Source organism: Vanessa tameamea, chromosome 4, assembly GCF_037043105.1.
Source record: "Vanessa tameamea isolate UH-Manoa-2023 chromosome 4, ilVanTame1 primary haplotype, whole genome shotgun sequence".
NCBI lineage: Eukaryota > Metazoa > Arthropoda > Insecta > Lepidoptera > Nymphalidae > Vanessa > Vanessa tameamea.
The window spans coordinates 10,146,538-10,170,471 of record NC_087312.1 but is presented as its reverse complement, the minus strand read 5'-3'; the positions used below and the strand labels follow the sequence as shown (position 1 = coordinate 10,170,471).

Here is a 23,934-nt window from a genome sequence, read left to right as displayed (position 1 = left end):
AAAATAAACACTGAGCATTAGTGTTCGTGACGATAATCGTCACCTATTAACACTATACTAGAACATAAAAATACTACAATCTTTATCGCATAGTACACGCTTATTAATTAATTATTTTATTATAAATTAAGCTTAGAACAGGAAAATCCTTTACACAGTTACTGCAATCTCATCCGATGTAAGTATTTGTAGAATTTTTTGAGAGAACTCATTTGTTTTTTTTTTTTTTTTAATTTGTTTTTGCTATGACAAAAGCATTGTATTTATTTTATAGTAACTTATGAAACGTTTTAAAAAATAAATCATTTCTCCAAAGGAATGTTAACTCGGATCTTATTTTATTAATAAGAAGTATACTCATGAAATGTTGTACTCTAAAATAACGAAAAATTGACTGTAGATGCTATTTTTAAAATGCTTAATAAAATATTTTCATTAAAAAATATATAATAAAAACACTTTTATGCACTATTTTACTCTCCAATATTTATGTGACTCTTGTAATACGGACTTCGTAATGTTTAATTTAATAGTTTTAGAATTATAATATCTAGAAGGAATTATTCTATGGTTCATATTTAACGATTAGGTCTCAAGAGGGTGGATCTGGAGGAGCGGGAGGCCCAGTATTGGGAGGCTGTAAAAGTTTCGCAGCTGCAGGGAGAGTGGTCAAGTCGAATCCTGGCGGTGGAACGAAGCCAGCGGCTGTTGCCGTCCCTTGGAGATAAGCTACCAACCTGAAAATTGAAAGGTTACATCATTAATAATCATTAACAAATAATATATTTATATAATACGTATAATAAACTCTGCTTCGTTTTATAAAAGCTTTAGCTTTTTACGTGTTACCGTTGCCGTTATTAAAAAATACATATGTATTTGCTACTACTCTTTATTTTGTTTTTGAGTCGGATACTAATGTCACGGAAATGAGTTAAAATATAAACTATTATCTATCACAATTTTCACTACTGAGCTTAACATTTATTTTTTTCTTTGTTTTAGAATGAGAGAAAGTAATAAAAATCAATTAGATAATTTATAATTAGCACTTGCTTATCTTATATGGATGCATTGTATTAAAAAAATACACAATTATTATTTTCAAAATCTGTTTCTGAGAGCTCCTCCAGAACTTGTGTTTTTTTCGGAAATGCCAAAATGAATAAATTCCATTTCTGTTAAATGTAATACAAGAAACTAATTAGTTTTAATTAAGTAATTTTTAGTTCATGTGTACATTTAAACAAAACTACAATAAAGTACAAATTTTTTAATTTCGAATTATACGAAAATATTATAATACGAAAAAGACTAAAAATGTATTATATATTTTTATGAAATGGCTAGGCGGCCTAGAAGGAATTAATTTTTTTATTATTAATGTTGGTAGTAACATTTTTTGTACTAATGCAAAATATTTTGAATTTTAAAAATAAAGATGTTTCGTTCTTTGTACGTTAAGTGTTGTTGTGTTACAGAATACGTTAATGTCGTAATTTTATTATCATGCAATCTCAATTACATCTTATAGATAAAATTATTAAACTTTAGGTTTTAAGTAAAACAGTGCAATTAGTTTAGCTATGGAAAAACATATTATGAATGGGTACATATATCGTAAGTATTTCTTGTTAAAGTCCCAAGTCATATAATATAAACATTAACAGCCTGTGAATTTCCCACTGCTGGGCTAAGGCCTCCTATCCCTTTGAGGAGAAGGTTTGGAGCATATTCCACCACGCTGCTCTAATGCGGGTTGGTGGATACACATGTGGCAGAATTACGTTGAAATTAGACACATGCAGTTTTCCTTCACCGCCGGGCACGAGATGAATTATAAACACAAATTAAGCACATGAAATTCAGTGGTGCTTGCCCGAGTTTGAACCCGTAATTATTGGTTAAGATGCACGCGTTCTAACCACTGGGCCATCTCGGCTATTAGTCTTCTCCAAATCCCACTCCAAGTCGCATATACTTTTTTTATTATAAAAATCTTAAAGTCGTACCTGCGCAACTCTTCAAGCGCGCTGGCCTGCATTAGGATGTAGTTTTTGGCAAGAAGCAGTGTTGCTATTTTGGAAAGCTTTCGAACGGATGGCGAGTGTGCATAGGGGATGACGCTACGCAATTCATCGAGCGCATCATTCTGAAGGTAGAAATAGGAAAGGTTCAATAAATTATTAAAGTCTTATTAATAAGATAGTTATTTAAAAAAATAAAAAATTAACATTTGTGGTTCAAATGAAGTTTCTAAGCTTAAAGAAGGAACAGAGATTGATTGTGAATAAAAGCGTATCAAGCGGCTGGACCATGCTTTAAGGACAAGACGTACGTCAGTTGCGTTAAAAATAGCAACTGCCTTCAAATACGTAATAACCTTAAGTATGTTATTTAAAAAAATATATCACATGATATAAAATAACGAAGTACATACTAAATCGTGCATCCTCCTCCGTTCCCTTGCGTTGATATTCAGTCTCACATTTTTTCCTTGTCTTATCTTCTGTTTCGATTTACCTTCTCCAAGTGGCCTGAAATTTAAGACGTTGGAATTTATTATACATAAATATATATATTTATAATACAATATTATTATTGTAAGCGTTTGTATATTGTATTGATTTAGTTTTTATTGTAAATCCACGTGAGTGGACCGGCGTGTATCACATTCAACCCTCATAAGAATTAGGCCAGGCACAATGTACCGAAGCGTAACAAGTGCTGGGATTGTACGAGTGTACGGTGTCTAACAATAGACGGGTTTCTATGTCCGGTACGAATGATGAAGGGGTATGATATATGACTGCATATATTTGCCGGCAACATACATTGCTAGCAGAATAATCTACTGGATAATACTTATTATCATATTTACTGTATGTTTTCTCCATACACGTAATAATAATTTCTGCTTTATAATAAAATTAATATTATCAAAACAATATTTTTTGTGTACAGTATCGTATGAGAGCTCTAGTATATAAATATAACAAAACACTCTTCTTTAGTAATTTTACAATTACGAGTATATTAATGACGAATAATAATGGATAAATGCTATATAACTTACCTTTGAGCGTAGCTCGTTCCTGGTTCCGGTTGGTTTTCATCGGTGGGATAGCAATGCTGCTGAGGCGGAGGCTGGCCTCCTTGCATATAGAAGCCACCGAGGCCAACAGCACCCAACGGCGTCCGTCGCCCCGGCACCGACTGTGGAGGAGAGTGCGACTCGCCCAGCGGCACTTCATCCCAAGTCCTCCGCCCCTCCATTATAAAAAAATACTAACACATAACACTAAACACAAAATATATCTACGTTACTGGCCAGTTTCAATTAATACATAACGTTTATTTTTTTAATTTGTTTTTGACGGACGTTTGAAGTTGGAACGGAGTTGACAGACAGTGAAGCTTTGCAGCGAGAAGTTGGAGCGGTCCACAGATCGATCGGGGCACGCAGCTGGGGTGCGCACCCCTCTGATCTCGCGGCATTGTTCGGAGATGCGAATGTGATTTATTTGAGCGCGTGCACGACCCGCGGTATCGGTGCGTCTATTGTTATAACATAATCACGGCTATGATGCTTGTATTCATTGCTCCCAATTTTTTTTTATTTTAAAATCAGGACAATTTTTATGCTATTTCTAAACTATTAATGAACTTTAGGTATAGAAACAACTATTATTTTAGACGAAACTGGATGAATTCTAAATTTAAAATATGCAAATATTTTTGTTAACTTCTCGTAAAAAAAAACTATTGATGTTCACAAAGGAATAGATAATGAGACCCATAGAGACTAAACGAGGCATAATAAAATTTATAAATAAAATATTGTCCTCATGAACATTGATTTCGGATATCAATAATACAAAAAATGTTATAGTTACTTGCATCTCACTGGAATATTCGTGCATCCAGCATCCATAAAGCGTTACTTTGATTTAATTTATTCATCAGTTTTGTAAGTGGGTTAAATGCAGATGAGCTTTAAGTATTAAATCGTCGAAACATCGCAGTTGTTATTATAGGAATTTCCCCGTTCAAAATGTTGAGGAAAATTTGTATCGGGTTTAGAAATATCTAAATCGTTGCGTTTTTAAACTGTTACGTATCTTATTCATTTTTTATCATGTTATCGCACTTTTTCAGAACGTCGTGATCTAACACTAAATAATTTATGTTGGCTTTATTTTATGAAATCCATAAACAATTTGTTTCATGAATCTTATTTTTATTACTAATAAATGCTTTTTTTTGGCAATTACGATCAGCAGTATGTTATCGTCCTTGGATTTATGATTTGAAATAACAAATAATGTTTTTCTATGTTAAAATAAGAAAATGTGCATATTTGTTTATGATTAAAAAAATTTACTGCTTTTTTTTAAATTATTAAAGTTTTTACAAAAAGGAAAAACCAAAAATATATTTATTAAACATTTATTTCTTAATATACAATTTATTTACAACTTATTCCAGTCAGTTCCGATTTCTTACTTTTCTATCAATTACATTATATATTTTTCCTCGTAGTTCATTTCTAACTAATATCATTTCGACGCATCAAAATTATAATGAAAATGTAATTATCAGCATACTTATAATTCAGCTATCGTTGTCCATAAACAATAACATTTAATATTTTGTTACTTTGGCGTATTTATTGAAATATCTCTTTGACATTTACATCATTTACTATTTAATATTTTTTACTCTGGGCTTTTATTGGTCAAGTTTTTTTTATTGACAGATTTTGTAACCTTATGACAAAAATAAATCTTCCCAATTTTAAAAAGCTATATAATTTTTTTAAAGCCCACATCCTTTACTTTAACATATAAATGTTAATTATATACTTTTTACATAAGTATGATTATGCGTATTCCGTTCTATGTCTTTTCACAGCCTATACCTAATGACTAGACAATGACTATTTTCTTTAAATAAATACAACAATCCATAGATTTTTTTGTGTACAAATATTTGATAAGATTATTTAATATATTTCATTTGGTCATTCTTAATTTAAAACGTCAGATATTTTATTTACAATGCTTTAAAACTTTCACATGGAAACTATTTGAATAACAATCTTTATATTATTCGTAATTTTATCTTTTGAAATTTATATATAATACAAAACAAGGTTCACATAATTTATACGAGCATATCTATGAAAAACCATAATGCTCCCAAATTTTCACAATTGTAGGCGATCTACTTTAAGGATTTATTCCTTTAACATTAGGAATGTCAAATCTTGTTGAGAGAAGCTAAGAAATGATTCTTGTAACTCTCAGAAGGCAATTGTACATCTCCCACCTTAGTTATAATTGTATGTATTGTTTCGTATTGTATGTACATACTTGCATATTAAGCAATATGCAAAATTAAACTTATTGTGAGAGTTTTATAAATTTTATACAAAACAGCCTTTTATTTACGAGAGTTAATTATTTTTCTTTTTTTTTGACGTTTTCATTAAGGTTGCACATATTAATATGTTATTCCTAATCTACAGACTAAGACTTAAGATAGTAATACTGTGTAAAAATAGAAAAGTCGTGTAAGAATAACAACATAATATTATGTTTATGTAAAGTTTATATCGTATCATCAATAATTACTTAGGCCAAGAATATATAATACATTCCATATTAAACATTATGTTTATAAAGATTAATTCAGTTGCAAATACGATATAAATTCTTATAATTTTTTTTATAAATATCTTATATAGTAGAATTGATCTATTGGTTCAAATATAGTTCACACAGCGAATAATACGAATCCATTTAAAAGTATTTTCTTAGTTTGTATGCTTTGGTAGGTATATACTTATGTATACATTTTAAGATCTTTGGCACGTAGCTTTATCAGGTATCTTTGCTTGCACGATGACTCCAAGATATTATGATTATTGTCACGATTAAACATTAAAACTTTTCACTTGTAATTAATAACGCTACTATTTACACAGATTAAAATTATAAAATAACCCTATTAGAATTAAATAACGGGCATTTAAAGCTAAAAAAATGCACCAACACTTAGTCTTAATGTCTTCAACCACTGTGCATAGTATTCAGTTACATGACGGGCATTAAAATTGTCTAAGATGCTCGTATAATATCGCCCAGGTGATTCACCTTAGAAAACGCCTAGAAATACCCTTTCTTGAAATATAAGTTATTTCGAGGCACAATATTTGGAAATTAAATTGTAGGCAGTGGTGATGAAAATCGCGATGGCACTGGTAGGCAGACTAGGCACACAGCACCGGCGAGCCGTCAGCGCGCGCGGTGTGCTGGCTCCGGTGCCGGTCAGGGCGCAGCGGCTGCTAGCGGAGGCCGCGACGGGGCGGGCACTCTCGGGCAAGCTACGACTGACCCGCGGGTTATTTGACTGTTATTCGTCGCACCACCTTTAAAAAGACAATAATAATGCTCAAATAAATATATTGATGGTTTTATATTATATTTGCATGTATTTTACTGAATGTAACATAAATATAAGGATTAGTGTCAAAGTCAAAAAGAATTATAGTCAAAGTCGAAATAAATTATAGGCTACGAAGAAAGCTTACCTATTAGTGATCCGAGCATTTTTGTCACTGAAAACTTTCTCGTGCGCTGTGGAGTGCGTACTTCAGCGAGTAAGCGGTCGACACAACGGTAGAGATCCCCTGAATTGTCAGCCACGCTCGCTTCGCTGAACGAAGCGCCGTGAGCGGCGCTTACAGCTTGGCCTTCCTTTATCGGCACCTACAAAAAAAAATGACTCTCTTTAGACACAAAATAAATTGAAGGAATAAATCAACAGATTGAAACGAAACAATGACTTTAGACATTAGTAACAGACCGGCCTATTTATAGCATAGGACACGTAATGTATATAATCCATTTGTCTTAGCTTACTGCGTATCTCAAACTGTATTTTTTTTGATAAAAAGTTTACAATACGTTTCCGTCAATTTTCAAAACGTTGTATTATTATTTTCAATTTAAATTTCAAGTACCCGTAACATAAATCGATCTTGTGCGAGTGTGGGCGTCGGTGCAGACTGCAGACTCATCAGGATGTACTAGTAGTATTTCTGTCATTCGTTTGCAAACCTCAATTGAAACTCAGAGAAGGTAGGTAGGCTACCTACGCCATTGTCGTAAATATCGGGCCTTACCAGAGCGTAAGGCATGTGCAGACAAGCATTTTTTGCCTATTAAATAAATATAATATTCATTTCTATTCCATATTTAGTAGTGTTTCCTTTAATTGGATAAAAAACATGTCATGTCACATCTACCTCTCAAAGCTGTTTACCAACATATGTAATTAATAATATCAACGCAATAAACTAACTACAAAAAATACTAACATTGGCATCTCCTGTATATATTTTTTCGTATACCAGCAGTAACAGCGATTTCAAATCATATTTATACAATTGTAGCCGAATTTATTTTTTAAGTTATGATTATTTTTTTATATAATAACCCCAAATATTAATCTGATTATTATAGAAATTAAATCAGAGTGGTATATATATTTAATGTAATGAGTAGATAAAATCTGTCTCTCTATCTATCGTTTCTATGATTTATCTTTTAAACTTCGTATCGGATTTAAATAAAGTCTTCATCAATAAACAGAGTGATTCAAGAAGAAGTTTATGAGTATAATACACTCATATTATATACATATAGAAAGGCGAGAATTCCTTTTTTCTTTTTTTGAAAAAATTACCCTAATGAAGTCAGGGCATATAGCTAGTATAGTATAATATAGTTTTGTTTGATAGCAGGCCGGATGTACGTCGCCTAATCACATTTCCGCAACTTTATTGGATGTCGTCGTTTTAACTAAAGATGGCTTATAAATATAAACTGATAAATATACTTTAATTTAAGAGCTTTGAGGTATAATTAATGTTAACTAACTTCTTTTCAACTATTAAATTCGATAATGTTCATGATTAAATGTGGTTCAGAAGGTGATTAGTCAAACAATGCTTTGTCTCCTTCTTTCGAATGTCCAAAAAATGATGTCAGAAAGAGACAGACGAGTATATAATTAAGTTCTTTAGCGAGTTCAAAAGAACGTTTGTAAGGCCGTAGGATTCTAGTTCCGTGTATACATACGGTCTTCGTCTAAATGGTCGTGTTTCGTGTGCGAGTCTCACCGTAACATTAAATGTCAAATGTTTATGCAAAATAATCCCACACGTTGTTTTATTATGCAAGAAAATGTGTTGAAAACCACGCAAAATTTTCAAACGCTTACATTTTGATTTATTGCGTTATTAGTTTTGGAATAATAATAATTTAAGAGACGTAAATAGAGGCTGTCCATTAGATTATATGTAGGAAGTAAATTCAATATAGATATGCGTGGATAACGGTGCGATAGTGTAACAGCTATTGTTACTTTGAACAGGTATTATATATTAAGGTTGCACTAGCCTTCACTACGATCAATACGTTGTGTATAAAAGCACTATAAATATTCCATTAAATCGTTCATAAAATATCTATGTTCCATAAGGTAACACTTTGGACATCAAGGATTTTTTCGGTTAATTCGTTATAAAGTAATTTTAAGTGTTACGCTCAGCAAAAATAACAGGTTAGGGTTGAAATTTAAAAATGGTTTTGTGTCCTAGGAAAAACAGACGATAATATTTGAGTGAACCAGTGTAACTACAGGCACAGTCATATAATATCATAAAATCTTAGTCCCCAAGTTTTGCGGCGCATTGGCGATGTAAGGAATGGCTTATATTTCTTACAGGGCCATTGTCTAAGGGAGATGGTGACCACTTATCATCAGGTGGCATTTGTCTGTCCGCCTACATATAAATAATATAGGTAATAAGAAGACTGTACTGAACTATGCCTATTTATATATACATACATGTATAATATATATTTATTTATTTATTGTGTGTGATTTTAGTTCACCGCAATTAAATTATATGCATTAAAGCGTTTATATCTTAGATACTAACCTGTCTGAGGTGATCCAAATCTGTCTTGTTTCCCAACAGAGCGAGCGGCATCACTGACGGTGTTCCGGTTGTCGTATGCGCTGGGCTTCCGTGTACAGGTGTTCTTTTCAAAGTGTTTAATATCTCTGTGGCGTATTCAAAACTGCTTCTATCTGTCACGGAATAAACAAGTAAACAGGCGTCTGCCCATTGAATCTGTAACAATAGAAATCAGAAATTACAAGCTGACTTTTTTAATTGAACTGAATATTAATTATATTATTTACTATTTTAATATGAAATTAACTAATTAAATTCATAAGTTGCTCAACAACAATTTAGAGCATCTTTATGGATTACATTCAGGCACGGTACACGTTCCTATACGAGATTAATTAGGTCACTTAAACTAGACCACTAGTTTTTTTTAAGAATAAAATCACAATTAACTCTTGCATCGAGATAATCGAATTTACGTCACTCGGATATTTATAAAAGACAAATTGAACAATGAACTTATGTATCTAATTATTTGGTACTTCAGTTAAAACACTCGGTTACTATTGAATTATAATACGTACCAGTATCACAATATAAGTCTGATACATTATTCATTGCTCTCTACTCAATTAACCTTGATTATATAATAAATTTATTATCGATTGTATCTGAGCGCCTAGACCAATTACTCGTATGTTCTACATATTTAAAGTAAATTACTCAGTAAGCGTAAACCATGAAGAAAACAAAATCATATATGATATGACGAATCGTATAATAAAAGTTTGAAATAACTTTAGTTCGTTATTTCAGATGAACTCTAAGCAGAATTCAAGGCAGCGGAAATATACAAGACCCGAGACAGGTAGAGAAATTATTAATTTAACTCGGTACTGTAAACAGAGTGACTCACGAAACGAGTGCTGAGTGACTGTGCGGGTCACTAGAACGAATTCACTCCTCAAACCACTCGTATTATATTCGTGACGATTAACCCACTTGCCAGAACATTAAACGGGTCCAGACTTGGTTTAATCTATGATTTTGTTTGCTACCTAAATAACACTACTTTGACTTTCTTCTAATGGACCCGACAAGTGGTTAAATCGTCATCATCTTGAATTTAAAAGGTTTCAGGCTACCTAAATGATGCCTTGATGTCTCAGTGTTCGAACAGGCATCTTAACTGAAAATCGCGGGTTCAAAGCCTGACAAGCCTAGAAATATGTGATGTCAGCACATCAAATGTTTATGGTATGTATGGTAATGTAAACTTCGTTGAAATAAAATTTAGCTGTAAACTTTGATGAAATAAAATGTTCAGTTGCCGATGTTAATACAGAACATAAAGGCGGCGCCGAATGACTATAACAAATGACCTCGGAGAATTATTGTTGTTATTTTAAAAGAAAACACTAATATCCTTAATCTTTTCCTGATTTAGTTTCTGTATTATTATTAAAGGGAGCCAAAGGTCGTCCAAGAGTGTTAGTTTGATCGTGAAGTACTGAACAAGGTTCCGTAATAAAAAGCATTAACCTACATTTGATGAATGAATTGTATTCGCATACATTAACGGTATAAGTATAATTGGTACTTATTTCAGCAATAAATATTGATTGTATAATTGAATTTAACAATATTTATTATATTGAATGAGTAATGTTGTTTGTTTCTTTTTTGTTGGTTTATTAAAATACTTAAATGTTACCTGTTCAGCTGGAAATTTGTCAACGTTGGAACCAGATACGTCTATAACTTCCAATTCAACTGGTGTTCCATTTATCGGCACAGTTTGTCTGTACAGAAGATCTGTCGAGAAAAGATAACAATTAGTTCGTACGCAATAAATGTGAATAAAAATATCTAAGCCTGTTTATTTCACATATATTTCTTTAAGAATAATATTTTTTAATATGATTATGATTTTCATCGTAAAATATAGAAACATATATATTTGTTGGTTGTTCTTATTGCTAACCTGTATTTGAATGATATTCCCCGATGTATCTTCTTGTTAGATATCGCACGATAAGAGCTAAAACAAAATAAATATACGGTTAAAATGTATGTAAGTGATAAATATAGATTTGTTTTATCACATGCGTCTTATCTTCAGTAGTAGTACTACTAAAACATGTTTTTCATGTACGCGAGTGATATATTATCGAACGGATAGACTTATTTGTTATTTAATTCACAATTGATTGCTAACATAATACTTCATTCCCAGCGAGAAGATTGTATATATTCATAGTCTTTGATTTGTTGACTGCGTATATAAAAAACAAAAAACTTTTTATTCAATAAGAGTACAAATTTAAAATGGTTTATAATGGACGTCCAAAGCAAAAGATTGATGGGCTTAGCTGGAACTGAAATGTTGTTTAAGAAAACAATAATGGGTGCATAGTTCCAGCGAAATCATTTGAATTATGATTCGATTACTAATTTATGCTCAAATTGTTGAATGTTTCATCATTATTCTAAAATATTAAATTTAGGCATTCCTAGTATGCAACATAAAATGTAGAGAACAGTTTGTTTTTTTAATTATTAATTATGCAATAAATTAGTATTACCGTTTCCAATTAAACAGGCGTAAAATAATTGTACGAAAAAGCCATAAATGGTAGATATTTAAATATTACTTATATTTATCGTTTTCTCGCACTCGTGTGAGTATTAAACGCAAACGTTTGCGTATTGGTTTTTGTAAAGAAGTGTTGTTATTGTAAACCAGGAGCGCTAATAAATGTTTTGTTAATACAAAGTCGTTACTATGCACTGAGAATGTCTCTGTACGAAAATATAACTACAAAAATGACTATTACTTTCAAATTATTTTATTTTATAACCTGTGCATATACTTCGATATATATTTGTTGTAAGACTCGTTAATTTATTAAGCAAATGAGGGCGTATCAACACCTTTGCACATTAGGACGTCGTTGTATCGTTTATCGTGTCAGGAATTCATACTTCAAACCAAAAGCAAAGTTTCGAATTTCTTAAAAGATAGAAAGTAGAAGCGACTTGAAAATATTTTCAGACTATAAAGTTTTTAAATTATGTTATACGCTCTTCAGCATTTGGGTCAAAAGATGCTATCCGCAAGCAGACGTGATATTACAAATGTTACGATAGCTAATGTATTTATGTAAAGGTATTAAATTATGTTATGGACGAGTATTTTTATTATATAGTAGGTATAAAATTGTTCATTTATTGTTTCGTCAGATATCATTTGCGATTTAAGATAAATATTTGATAATGAATACATAAGTGAGAGAAACGTTAAAATCACAGAAATCTATATTTATGTAGGAATGTTGTTTGATAAAAAAATAAATAGAAAAACTAGTCGCTTACCAGACTTGCCAACACGGGAGCTGCCAATGACGGCGATGCGTACGCGCGGAGGACTGGTTCGCTCGTCCCTCATGATTGCGTAAATATGGCCCGGCTGAAACAAAACAATGATCTATTATCGACCGCCTTCATAAACCCACATAATCATTGGACACAATGGTCTGAACCGATTTTATTCAAATATCAAGTAAATAACGGGCGACTTTTGTTGGGGATATATTTTTAAACCACACGTTTTTCGGCTTCCTGTTTATCTTTCTGCGTCAGTGTATAATGTACCTGTGTTTATTTTTTCCTTTTAAACATCCATTATTTTAGGAATATGTCGTCAACCAACGACAAAATTATTGACGATTGTTTTGAAACATTTCCAAGTACTAAATCTAAAATTTCAGCAAGATGATCTTAGAGGCGATTTTTTTTCATTCATTAGTTACATATCACTTCGATGACGTTTTACTTTTATCTCATTCATTCTTACTAAATATGACACACTCATTTTTTTTTTTTTATAACAACGTATTCAAAATATTTCTGGATGTTAAAATTAGTAACTAGTCGTTAATTTTATTTATATATTATAATTTTATTTATATATAGTCGACGCCAAAGTAGTTAGAATCGAGTTTTATTTACGACTCTATTTTTAAAAATGAGGCAATATATTTGTATAAATTTCAATTGAAATAGTAAATTAATATGAGTGAATCACACAGATACGAATGCAAGTGTAGCGTAAAGCGTGAATGTTGATTAATCTTTGCAAAAATCTCACAATAACAACATCGTTCGGAATGAGGCACGAGTTTATATTAATAGAGCTTCCTTTACGTCAGCTTGCCTACCAGATGGTTGAATAACCCAAGCTGAACATGCAAGTGTCAAATGCAGTTATATGACGTCCTTGAAGATATAACAATCCTTACGTAAATTTAAAGGTTATTTTACATAAAGAAATAGAAATACAATTGTTCTGTTCGAGATGGATTCAACGAAAAAACAGTTTTATTGCTGTCTTTATACACCTACACATAATTAAAAAACATAAAAAAAACTTTACATAAATAAGCACTCGCTAAAATTATTAGTTGTCGACACTTGAGTTAATAGCTGACCTAATTTAAAATAAACTCCTTCAAAACTATTCTATTTTAATTTTTTTAATAATAAATTGAAGAATTTGTACCTAAAAATGCGTTTTTTTTTTCCTAAGCTTATAAATCAATTTTATTGTCCTAGTTTATCTCGAGCAAGTAGCCGACACTTCACGTCGCAATTAAAAACCTGTTTTATGTCGACTTTAATTCTAGTCCTCTTACGAGACTTTTATCATCGCTTTTATAGCTGAAACATTTTATTTATTTAAGCAAATAAATACTCGTATTTTTTATTGATTTCGTGTAGTTTTAAATAATTACGCAGTTCCTTGTCAGACGTTTTTGTTGAGCCAAACTGTGATTTATTTATACTTGATGATAATATGTATAAAAACAAAACTAGTATAGTTACTTCATAGAAAAATAAACGTCATTATATTTTATTAGATATTCCTTAGAATAACAATTACTGACGTAATACATAGTCGTCATGGAATTTCGTTGGATTACATATTTTTTACGCGTAACAAGACTCATGATAAATATTTATAAAGATTATATCTAATGTTGAAGCCGATCTATTTACGTTAAAACAATATGTAAATGACAAACTGGGTTTGATGCACTGCTGTGGACTCGGTATAGACTTCGTCGCGACGATGTCAAGTCTTATTTATGTTCGGCGCCAAGCTATAATAATTTCAGAGTTGTCGCTAAAAAAAGGCAGAATGCTGCCAAAATTTCACTTTTGACGCAGTATTTTCTATACATATGATAAAACTGTACCAGGGCGACATCTTTATATGTTTTTTTTGTAAATACATAACAATATACAAACATAACGTACAAGGGCTACTGGTATATTTTTGGAAATATTATCTTTTATCTGGCATTTGGCAACAGTATCCTTGCAGACAACGACATAAAAGTGTTTGCACCATGTATAATATAGTACATAATATATACTATCAACATAATTCCAATCTAACCTGCAGAACTTCTTTTGGAAAATCTTTTTGATAAAATTACCAGGATTAATATTTATAAATAGGAAAGCACAAAACAGTTCAGTACATTTTTTTTCTCTGTTTGTGAACCGATTTGCCTTTTTTTTAGAAAAAAATCGAAATTTGCCCATTAAAAATTTTTTAACACTGAATGTCATGGCAATTACCAACTAGTTTATGATAATCTGGATATCTGTATGAAATTACCTTTTTCATTTATAATAAATCCTACAAAATAATAAAACAGTGTACAAAAAATAAAAATAATCAACATTTTATTCAACCATATATATAAAAATATTGATTACATATTAAGTTAAAATTAAAAAATGTGTTACATTATAAACAATTGTTATTGACAATGACTATTGTTATCTCAATATTCAGGCTACAACATCTTCCTAAGCGGTCACGTTTCAGTTAAATTCGACACATTATTCGGGAATATTCCATTATTAATTAAATTACGTACTCATAGCACTCTGTATATACAATAGAGTCGATTCAGGCTTAGGCACGTGAATACCTCGCCTAGTGTCAATCCACATACCGAGATGTTTCTGATAGCTGTGTCTGTGTAAAGTGGTGTCTGGGCGTTGGTGTATAATTGTTAATTTGAATAAATAAAACGTTCACCAAAACCATATAAGCAGAAAGATGTATATGTAGTGTATGTAGTCTGTAGATTTTATTTATTTATTTTTCTAATTCACGCAAAAGATAATAATGAGAATTTCTTGGAAAATTTCCATAATATTATTAGCTTTATTATGTATATAGGCAACATTATATTTTTACGTAAGTTTTGAGATATCAACATAGACGACGAGAAAATATGATACATTAAGCAAACAATTTATTTGTATTAGTATTTTTTTACCAAAATACAAGCACACAATTTTATAACGTTTGAACTTTATAATTTAGACTAGTTTTAGAGACATCAAACAATAATGGACCGAACACATAGTATAAGAAAAAAGACGTGGGGGTGTGCGGTGCGACGTTTTAGCTTTGCGTAGGCGGGCTGAATACAGTACTTATACTAGTATGACGTATGCTTTATTTTTTCTAATAAAATGAAACATGTATTTGTAATACAATCCATTTTATACTGCGTTAATATAGATTTGAAAAATTTGAAATATCAATTGTTGTGGATATTGAACGATGGTGCATAAATTACACGGCATGTAATAAATGATTCACTAAAACCGTTTCTATAAGATATACAAAAAATACGAATACATTCTATCATCTCGTTTATGATAAAATCACTTATATTCGCTAAGAATTACGTCAGATTTTTTTATGAATTGAAGCAAATTCGAAACATGATATTGGTTATTATGATTTTATTGACTTTCATTCAAATACGAGTATGTTATGTCGAATATCAAATACGTATATTTTTACTCACCCCTGTGTGCTTTTGTAGTAAATTTGTTAAAACACAAAGTAATACAAAGGTCAATGTGGGAGTTGGCGTTTTTGATAAAGGTCTGTTTACCGCTATCAAATGGTTTAATCAGAAGTACTAAGACGATTGTTGGCGGTCGCGTGGGTGAAACTCTTTAGCGCGTCGGAGATAGATGCGGAATATGTGGGAGGAATGCACAAACACTGAACTTGAAAATAGTCCGCTAATAATATGCAAATTGAAATACATTCCTATGACGTTTGATTTACCTTTCTACTTACACGTTTGTCTGTTGTTTGAGTTTAATCTTGATAGTTAACCAGCTTTTGTATTATATCACTGTAAAAGTGATTTGTGCGAATATAACGCAAATTCAATTATTAACAAAGAAATAAAAAATATTTCGTTTATAGCTAACGAAAATAAAGAAACGAGATAGCACATTGGTTAGAAACCGTGCATCTTAACCGATGATTGTGGGTCAAAATCTACACAAGCACTTCTGATTTTTCAAGGGCTTAATTTGTGCTTATAATTCCCCACATGTCTAACCACCAATCCACACTAGATCAGATCTTAGTTCCAAATCTCCTCTGAGGGGGGCCTTAGCTCAGCAGTGGGACATTTTCAGGCTGTAACTTTAAATTTTTACTTCTTATAACGAAAATGATTCTTTCTTCTATTTACTTCATTACGTTCTAACTAAAATAAAGCTACGATTGATTTGATATTAAAAATGATTGTATTTCTGCCCTTGAGAAATAAACAGAACCAATATCACATAATTGTTTACGTATCGATTTCGCCTAAAGACCCCAATCGAAAGTCCCACTATGAAGGTCGGGGCCTTCGTTAAGCCATCCTTGTAATACTCTTATTTTTAGTCGTCTAGGCAAATTCAAGGCTTGGAACAAAAGTAGAGTACCCACTGATTCACTGACAAAAGGATTGAGGTCACGATGAACGTCATTTTGATTAAAATCACTAACAATAGTCATTTTAAAATTTGATTGAAATATACACGCCGCTTTATTTAATAATAATGATAAGCGGATTGGCGAAAGGGCCACCTGATGGTGTGTGATCACAACCGCATATAGTCATTGGCGCTAATTGTCAATCGTAATTGAGAATTGATGTAATTACATTGGTTCATTCACCTTTCAATCCGAAACAACAATGCTATAGTGTACTATAGATTATCTATTAGTAGTAGAATAATTAATTAATGGGTGACCTAATCAGACGGGTTTGCACAAACATCAAGTAAAACTTTATAATAGACTGTATTTGTATAAAAGTCTAGCATATGGTTACATACAAGAGTTTCGAAGGAGCGCAAGAGAGTTTGGTAAATTTAGTTATGATTTACGTAAAGATAACAAAGCAATAAACCTACTGAACGAGATTTAAACAGTACGCGATAATATTGTGCAAATCATTTGTTTTTACTGTATGTTCGCTTAATTCACACGAATCGACTATTTCGTGAAACATACAAATCAGACATATCAACAGTCCGTAAACTTTAATATGAACTACTTAAATCTAAATAGAGCGAAATCTTTTTTTTTTTTTAATTTCTTCAAATACAAAAAGTTTTATTATTATCAAGTATTCCTTTAAAAAAATTTAAAATTCGAGACAGAATAAATTTTTTCTTAAAATAATTTACATAAATTATATGAATATATTTATACATAGATACGATATACGCATATACCTACTCGTCTGTAAAGATCCCGCCAAACAAAGCGTAAATACTGACGTTATGGGTTGAGATTTGTGCCATCTACATTAAACTTAGATTTATTGCGCACTGATAGCCTGAATATGAAGTGTTTACAACTTTCTTCCTATGATTTTCCTGTAACCCGGCTCCTACATTAATGGTAAGAGGTAAATATATAACCTAGGTCTAGTATATCTAGGTTATATCTTACGATTCTAGGCTAGGTATTAATTATTATAATAATTAAATAATTGGTAACATTTTTATGATATTATTAATTAGATTATCCGGTTCCACACACGTTATTTATAACGAATGCTCGACATATTTCTGGATGACTATGGTTCTAATTCGCATGTGAAATACATATAGAAATCATGTAATCGTATTGATTATTATCTACGTATAAATTGTAAGTAGTCTCGAGATTAGTGTCGTCACTGCATTCCATAGAAATACATAATCTCCACATAACATATAACGAACATATAGCTATAATTCGTGTGTATATTTGCTGCTTTTCTAGCCAAATAAAATGAATACACACATTTTAAGATATATAAATTATACACATAATTTAAGATTATTCAATAATTAAGGTGAACGAATATCGCCATTATAAGAATCAATGCATATTCAAGCATAGACATTGAACAGTGAGATTAACGCGAGGCGTGTGGATCAAATTATATTTAGTGCAGGAGGTGAACGCCTCCTGGAGTTATGCAGTAGTTCCGATATTATCTACAAAACTATTTATGGCCCTTTTGACATCCTTAGTAGCGTGACGGTGATAATTTTAAAATATCAAATAATACAACGACAATTACGAATCAAGGAAAATAGAGGTGCAGTATTTTTATAATTTACTTATTAAATATAATTTAACAGAAAAATTAAAAATGTATATTTATCAGTACTGTCAGTTTCTCTGTAAACATTAGCCGCTTAATAAACTTATTTGTAGTTACAACTCAAGGAAAGTTGAAGGTTTATTTGGCATTAAAATTACTAACAAAAAATATCTTCAAATCGCCAACTATGAGTTTTGTTGATATCGTAAATAACGATAAATTAATTTCGAAGTTCATTGCTCGTAACAATGCTATTTATATTTGAGGTATATTCTAAACGTTCAACGGAGCGAGTAATGGAACCAAGACTGTGAATGAAATCTCTACGTTTAATGCGAAGGGCTAACCTTGCGCAATTGTTTATACGAATGGATTAAAGGGATAGTTGAACTTGAGATATCTGAGGTTTTTTAATATTATTTAAGTCATAAATTATTCTAGAGCGGTGTTTGTTGTAAACTTGACCTAGTTATTTGTCTAACAATGAGATCCAACCCAGTTATGAAAATTGCACAATGTCTTGGCTGACTCATTTGAGGTTGAACGTTAAAATTAGGCTAATGAGGACTTGTTTAGATTAATTATACAGCGCTGTCCTTAGCCCATATATTATAAAGTTTCGTCAAGATCAACGTCACAGTATCATAACAATATGATTGACGGAAAATTAATTTAGATTGAATACAGCGAAACCGACATTATTACAGCCTAGTAAGCTCCAAGTATCCGCACGAATGTATTAAATTCGAATTTCATTTGAGATAATTAGTTCGGGAATTTATTTCAGACTAAATAAATTCACCACAATGTAATGAAGAAAACCGAACGCGTAAATATACAAAATTCTAAAATACAGTGCGAATGTGTTTATTCCTCAACTCCACGTCCGGTCACATGGCTCGAGCCATATATTAATTATTGTTGTCATTAATATTTGAAAACTTTCTCTAATCAGTTTAATAATAAATCTATGTGATATTAAAAAAATATATATAATTTGTTCAATTATCTAATAGTACTGTGAAATATTAACCAGTTTGAATCAAACATCGTTTTACATAATATACTGATATTTTACTGTATTGTCATACTAAACGTAAACTAAAATTCAACTAATGTTAACAGTTTCCACACGCGTGTCCGCTGCTGCTCTGTATTTTCTTGCATGCCCATTAAATGTTCCCCTAGACGTGCCATGATAACATTTTTGTCATAAATCGTCGAGACATTGGCACGAATCAATAAATTGATATACCTACGCCATGAAGGATCGTATTTGTTTGTATTTTACAAAATACATTTTCCATTAATTTAAGTTTTATTCCCAAGTGGGATATATTTCAAGGTCTAGAAACTTTGATATTAGCAGCCATGCATTCTATAGATATAATATACATGTATAACTTCTATAATAAAAAATAAATAAACCGAATATGTTGAATTTAGACTATTAATTATTTTATCTGTAAGTGGCCAAAACACTGGCATGACATGGGGTGCAATGAAGTGTATTATTATTGAAGAAAACAAGATGTATTTTCCTTCATGTTTACAATTCATCTCTTGCTCAGTGTTAAGAATAACATCGTGAAGGAACGTCTGCCTCATTTTTACCAACCCCTACTGGAATAGCCTGGAGAAATGGAGCTTCACTGCTCGAGTACTGGAATACTTAGAAGGCTTTCACTGTATCGTGTTTACTTTGAAAAGCTTAAAAGTTGTACTTTTTAAATCCTATAATCTGAATATTCATATAATAAATTAGAGTACTTCACATATGATGTATAGTAATTGAAAATATATGTATAAAAATAGACGAACTAAAGCCAAATAAGAGTTATTGTTGGATAACATAAGTCTTTAGTTTTGTTTATTTGCTGAATACTGACCCGGTTAGTAATATTCGTAGCAGGTATGAAATAAAAATATTTTGATTAAATGTGTATCACGATACGTAGTTGAAAACGTGTTTACCATCTTTGATCACTGAAAACATAAAATATTGGATTTTCTAGGCCGTTACGATATCCAAATAAATGGTTTTATTTGTAATGTCTGGATTTTTGTTTTATTAAGCAAGATACATTTATCGAATTTATCTTGAATATTTATTAGTTGTACAGATATGATACTGTAGCATTACACGTGAATTTTAAATGATTATTGCGGTGTCAAATTCGGGTAAGAATATTGAGTATTAATTATTCTTACTTACTTCACTATGCTTAATTTAAACTATGCAAACATTAAAATGCTCAATTTGCTTTTAAAAATATTAATTTCACGCTTGACGGAGAAAAACACTGCGAAAAGTCCACCCACATGTTTTCACATGGGAATAACGTACTGGAATAACACTAAACCTTTATCGCAAAAGGAAAGGACGGCTTACCGTCCTGCTGGGTTTACCCAGCAGTGCTACATTTACGGCTGTAACCTTTATTTAGAAACTAACTGCCCGTCCAGACTTCGCACGGGTAAAATTCTTCTTGAAGTTGAAATTACCAAAAACCCTTCAAGTCAATCGGACCAAAGTTTCGGAGATCTCGTGTTGAGTTAATGTTACTACATACATAAAGTGTTTTTTTTACTATTTCATTCATCATTGTTTTGATAAATACTTGGCAGGGCTTTCTGCGAGCCCTTCTTGCTAGATACCATCCACTTACAATATATTCTGCCGCCAAACAGAACAACTGAGTACAACCAACCAAAAGAATATTATAATGTAACATAATATTCCTCTATATATTTTTGATTTTGAACTATTATATGGAGTAATCAGACGTCATTGTGTAAAAACATTTCATACGTACAAAAAAATCTAAATTTTTATATGTATTATGTATAATCAGTTAAATAAAATAAATCGATTCTAGATTCTAATGGAACATGAATTAATTTCCGCCGTAGTTCACTGTAGGAAGTCTTACATAATTTTCTTAATAAACAAATGAATTGAGATTAGTTATTTTATATATATGCGAATGACGTAAACAATTACTTCAAAGGAGTAAGCTTCCAGATTTTGACGTTCGAGGTGAACGTAATTCAATAAAATCTAAAATGGCTTAAAGTCAAGTGCAACGGTCGTGAAGGTGTTTACGTACTTGTCTATGCGTTATATATTTATTTATCGTCTTACGTAACATATATTATAATATTAAAGTAAATTAATATGTTTTTCGAAATCTTTAAGTTTATTGCTGTGGCAACTACGACAACAAACAGAACATTGCTTTTAACCGCGCACATCCTGATTTATAATAGCTTATGTCATTAATCAACATGAGTTAACTTTAAAGTTGTAACGTTTCTAAAATTAACCATAATAATTCTAAAAAAATATACCTTAAAGGAATCTACTCCAGATCCGACCGATGACATGTCAGACAAAAACATACTCAATTGAGAGATTTTATGCGAAACGAGTTTTTCTTGTATTATTGTGGAAGGTAACTGCAACTATCATAATTATCGCGTTCTTAAATCAAGTAGGCTCATAAAAATACTTTTAAATCGTTATGTTACAGTACTTCATTTCAAGCTACTATCGAGTGGTTTGAAAAGTAAAATCTACAAAGGAGAACCGACAAGAAACTCATTGCCCTAGGAACCAATATTCCAATTAAAAAATATTGTATTTGTTACTATCACGAACGTTAATTAATATTGCAAGTTGCTTGGCGTGAATAATTTATTTATCGCGTATGAAATCACGGGTTACAGCTCGAAATTAATTTAAGCGCTAATAATATTTCATTTATATTAACAATGATTCTAACTCATAAGTACACGTTATGTTCGTGTATATTTCTGTCGCCTTGCATATTCGAAGAATAAGCTACGATATTGGCTTCAAACTAATATCACAAAATCAATTGCAAAATGAAACATATGATGAAAATCATTCAATTTCATGCAGCATTTTCTTGAAGATGCAGAGGGAATATAATCGTCCACAGATAAATATTCACGCTAAAGGGCATCGGGTGGGTAGTTAACAATGTGGGCAGAACTAATTCATCAACCTCATTTTATTCTGAGATTTTTTTTTTAATTGCAATCTGATAAGGAAAACTGCTTAAATCAATGAATAAGATAATACTCATCTCTCAAAAGGCAAATAAATATAGCAATAACTTTTCATTAACTCCAAACACCCAACAGTTGAAAAATCTGAAAGTGGATTATATTTAACAGTAATTAACGAGTCTGGAAAAATACCGAACATACTCAAACCGGGATTTGATACGTCGCGTGGAAAATTATTCGATGGGTATGATTTAACGGATAATAAATATACGCGGTGTGCGAAACCATCAGAATCGTTTAGCATATTTTTATGAATTATCGATTCCCCGTGGTACACGAGTTTTTGTTTAGTTTAACTTTATATTCAAAACATGTATTCTATTGGGTTTTTAGTTCAAGACCTGAAAAACTTCGATAAATTCTAAGATATTACCGCTATTAATAAAATACAAAGAATATATAAGATTTTTTTTTTCATTGAATATAATAATTTTATTAATACAAAGTTCGACTGTACAATATGTACAGGATAAACCAGTAATTGATTATCACTGATGTAACTATGTATGCACGTTATTTGGCTACTTTTCAACGTCTTAGTAAATAAGACGTGAATATGAATGAATTTTCATTTTCATATCGGAATTATCAACCTTGATCTTCTCAAAAATTCTATTAATATACTTGAAAGTGAATTATTTGGCAAGATACGCGATAATATGTAAATATTAATTTGTCTAAAATAAATTTTTGTAATGAAAAAAATTAATATTTATATTTTTTTAGGGTTACTTTCTCATTCAAAGTGGATAACTTAAATGGGTTGAGTAATACACTCACCTGATATAATTTATGAAATCAAAGTCGACCCGAGCTTACAGTTTCAGGTCAACTACGAACCGGCTCTGCAACACTTGTATGTAAACAGTCTTAACACAAAACACAATAGTTATTTAATCACTCAATTCCTGTAGCTATATACTGTTGTCAGTAACTAACTAAAATATTGAATGCAGTATATTTAATTACAGTACTGTTTATTCAATCACTCACTGCGCACAAAGTGACATGCGACTAGAGAGAACGCCTGCAAGCGACTGGGCAGCGCGCTCTCTCTCCGGCCTATATATACGTATCGTCACTAGCTACATCTGCTCGCTTTCAGAGCGATTTTCACACAAAAATACCGGAGGAATCTGGAGCCTAAATTTCTCTGTCACTACCTTCTTCGACACAATGGGAGCGTTGATCTCAGGCATGCATCACAGACAGCTGACCAGATTATTTCAATCTCCTCCAATGACCGACATTAGTAACCCGGACTAACTTTTGCAAGACCATATATGGATTGAAATATTAAGTGGGCATTTATGGAAAAAAAATATCTTTCTTTTGAATATCGTTATATCTAAGTGTTATATGACA

At 31.4% G+C, this 23,934-nt stretch overlaps 2 protein-coding genes across 2 annotated transcripts; both read right to left on the bottom strand.

Moving 5' to 3' along the window:
- Positions 1-401: 401 nt before the first annotated feature.
- On the bottom strand, positions 402-3,534 carry LOC113394622 (class E basic helix-loop-helix protein 22-like). The gene is made up of 4 exons (XM_026632017.2): positions 3,077-3,534; positions 2,441-2,537; positions 2,013-2,152; positions 402-737 (listed from the first exon to the last, which is right to left on the bottom strand). The coding sequence occupies exons 1-4, from the start codon at positions 3,274-3,276 to the stop codon at positions 593-595; spliced, it is 582 nt and encodes a 193-aa protein (XP_026487802.1). The 5' UTR covers positions 3,277-3,534; the 3' UTR covers positions 402-592.
- Positions 3,535-4,433: 899 nt separating this feature from the next.
- LOC113395119 (ras-like protein family member 11B) lies at positions 4,434-23,620 on the bottom strand. The gene is made up of 7 exons (XM_026632681.2): positions 23,350-23,620; positions 12,365-12,458; positions 10,974-11,030; positions 10,704-10,804; positions 9,014-9,208; positions 6,596-6,773; positions 4,434-6,433 (listed from the first exon to the last, which is right to left on the bottom strand). The coding sequence occupies exons 2-7, from the start codon at positions 12,435-12,437 to the stop codon at positions 6,333-6,335; spliced, it is 705 nt and encodes a 234-aa protein (XP_026488466.1). The 5' UTR covers positions 12,438-12,458; positions 23,350-23,620; the 3' UTR covers positions 4,434-6,332.
- Positions 23,621-23,934: the final 314 nt, after the last annotated feature.

What these genes read in the sequence shown, in the direction of transcription:
- LOC113395119 (XM_026632681.2), bottom strand. Translation starts at nt 12,437, where the DNA reads ATGAGGGACGAGCGAACCAGTCCTCCGCGCGTACGCATCGCCGTCATT. An exon ending in CTCCCGTGTTGGCAAGTCTG is followed by an intron (nt 11,031 to 12,364) that starts GTAAGCGACTAG and finishes ATTTTGTTTTAG; the next exon opens with CTCTTATCGTGCGATATCTA. An exon ending in GGAATATCATTCAAATACAG is followed by an intron (nt 10,805 to 10,973) that starts GTTAGCAATAAG and finishes TTTTCTCGACAG; the next exon opens with ATCTTCTGTACAGACAAACT.
- LOC113394622 (XM_026632017.2), bottom strand. Translation starts at nt 3,276, where the DNA reads ATGGAGGGGCGGAGGACTTGGGATGAAGTGCCGCTGGGCGAGTCGCAC. An exon ending in GGAACGAGCTACGCTCAAAG is followed by an intron (nt 2,538 to 3,076) that starts GTAAGTTATATA and finishes CTTAAATTTCAG; the next exon opens with GCCACTTGGAGAAGGTAAAT. An exon ending in GCGCTTGAAGAGTTGCGCAG is followed by an intron (nt 738 to 2,012) that starts GTACGACTTTAA and finishes TTCAATTTTCAG; the next exon opens with GTTGGTAGCTTATCTCCAAG.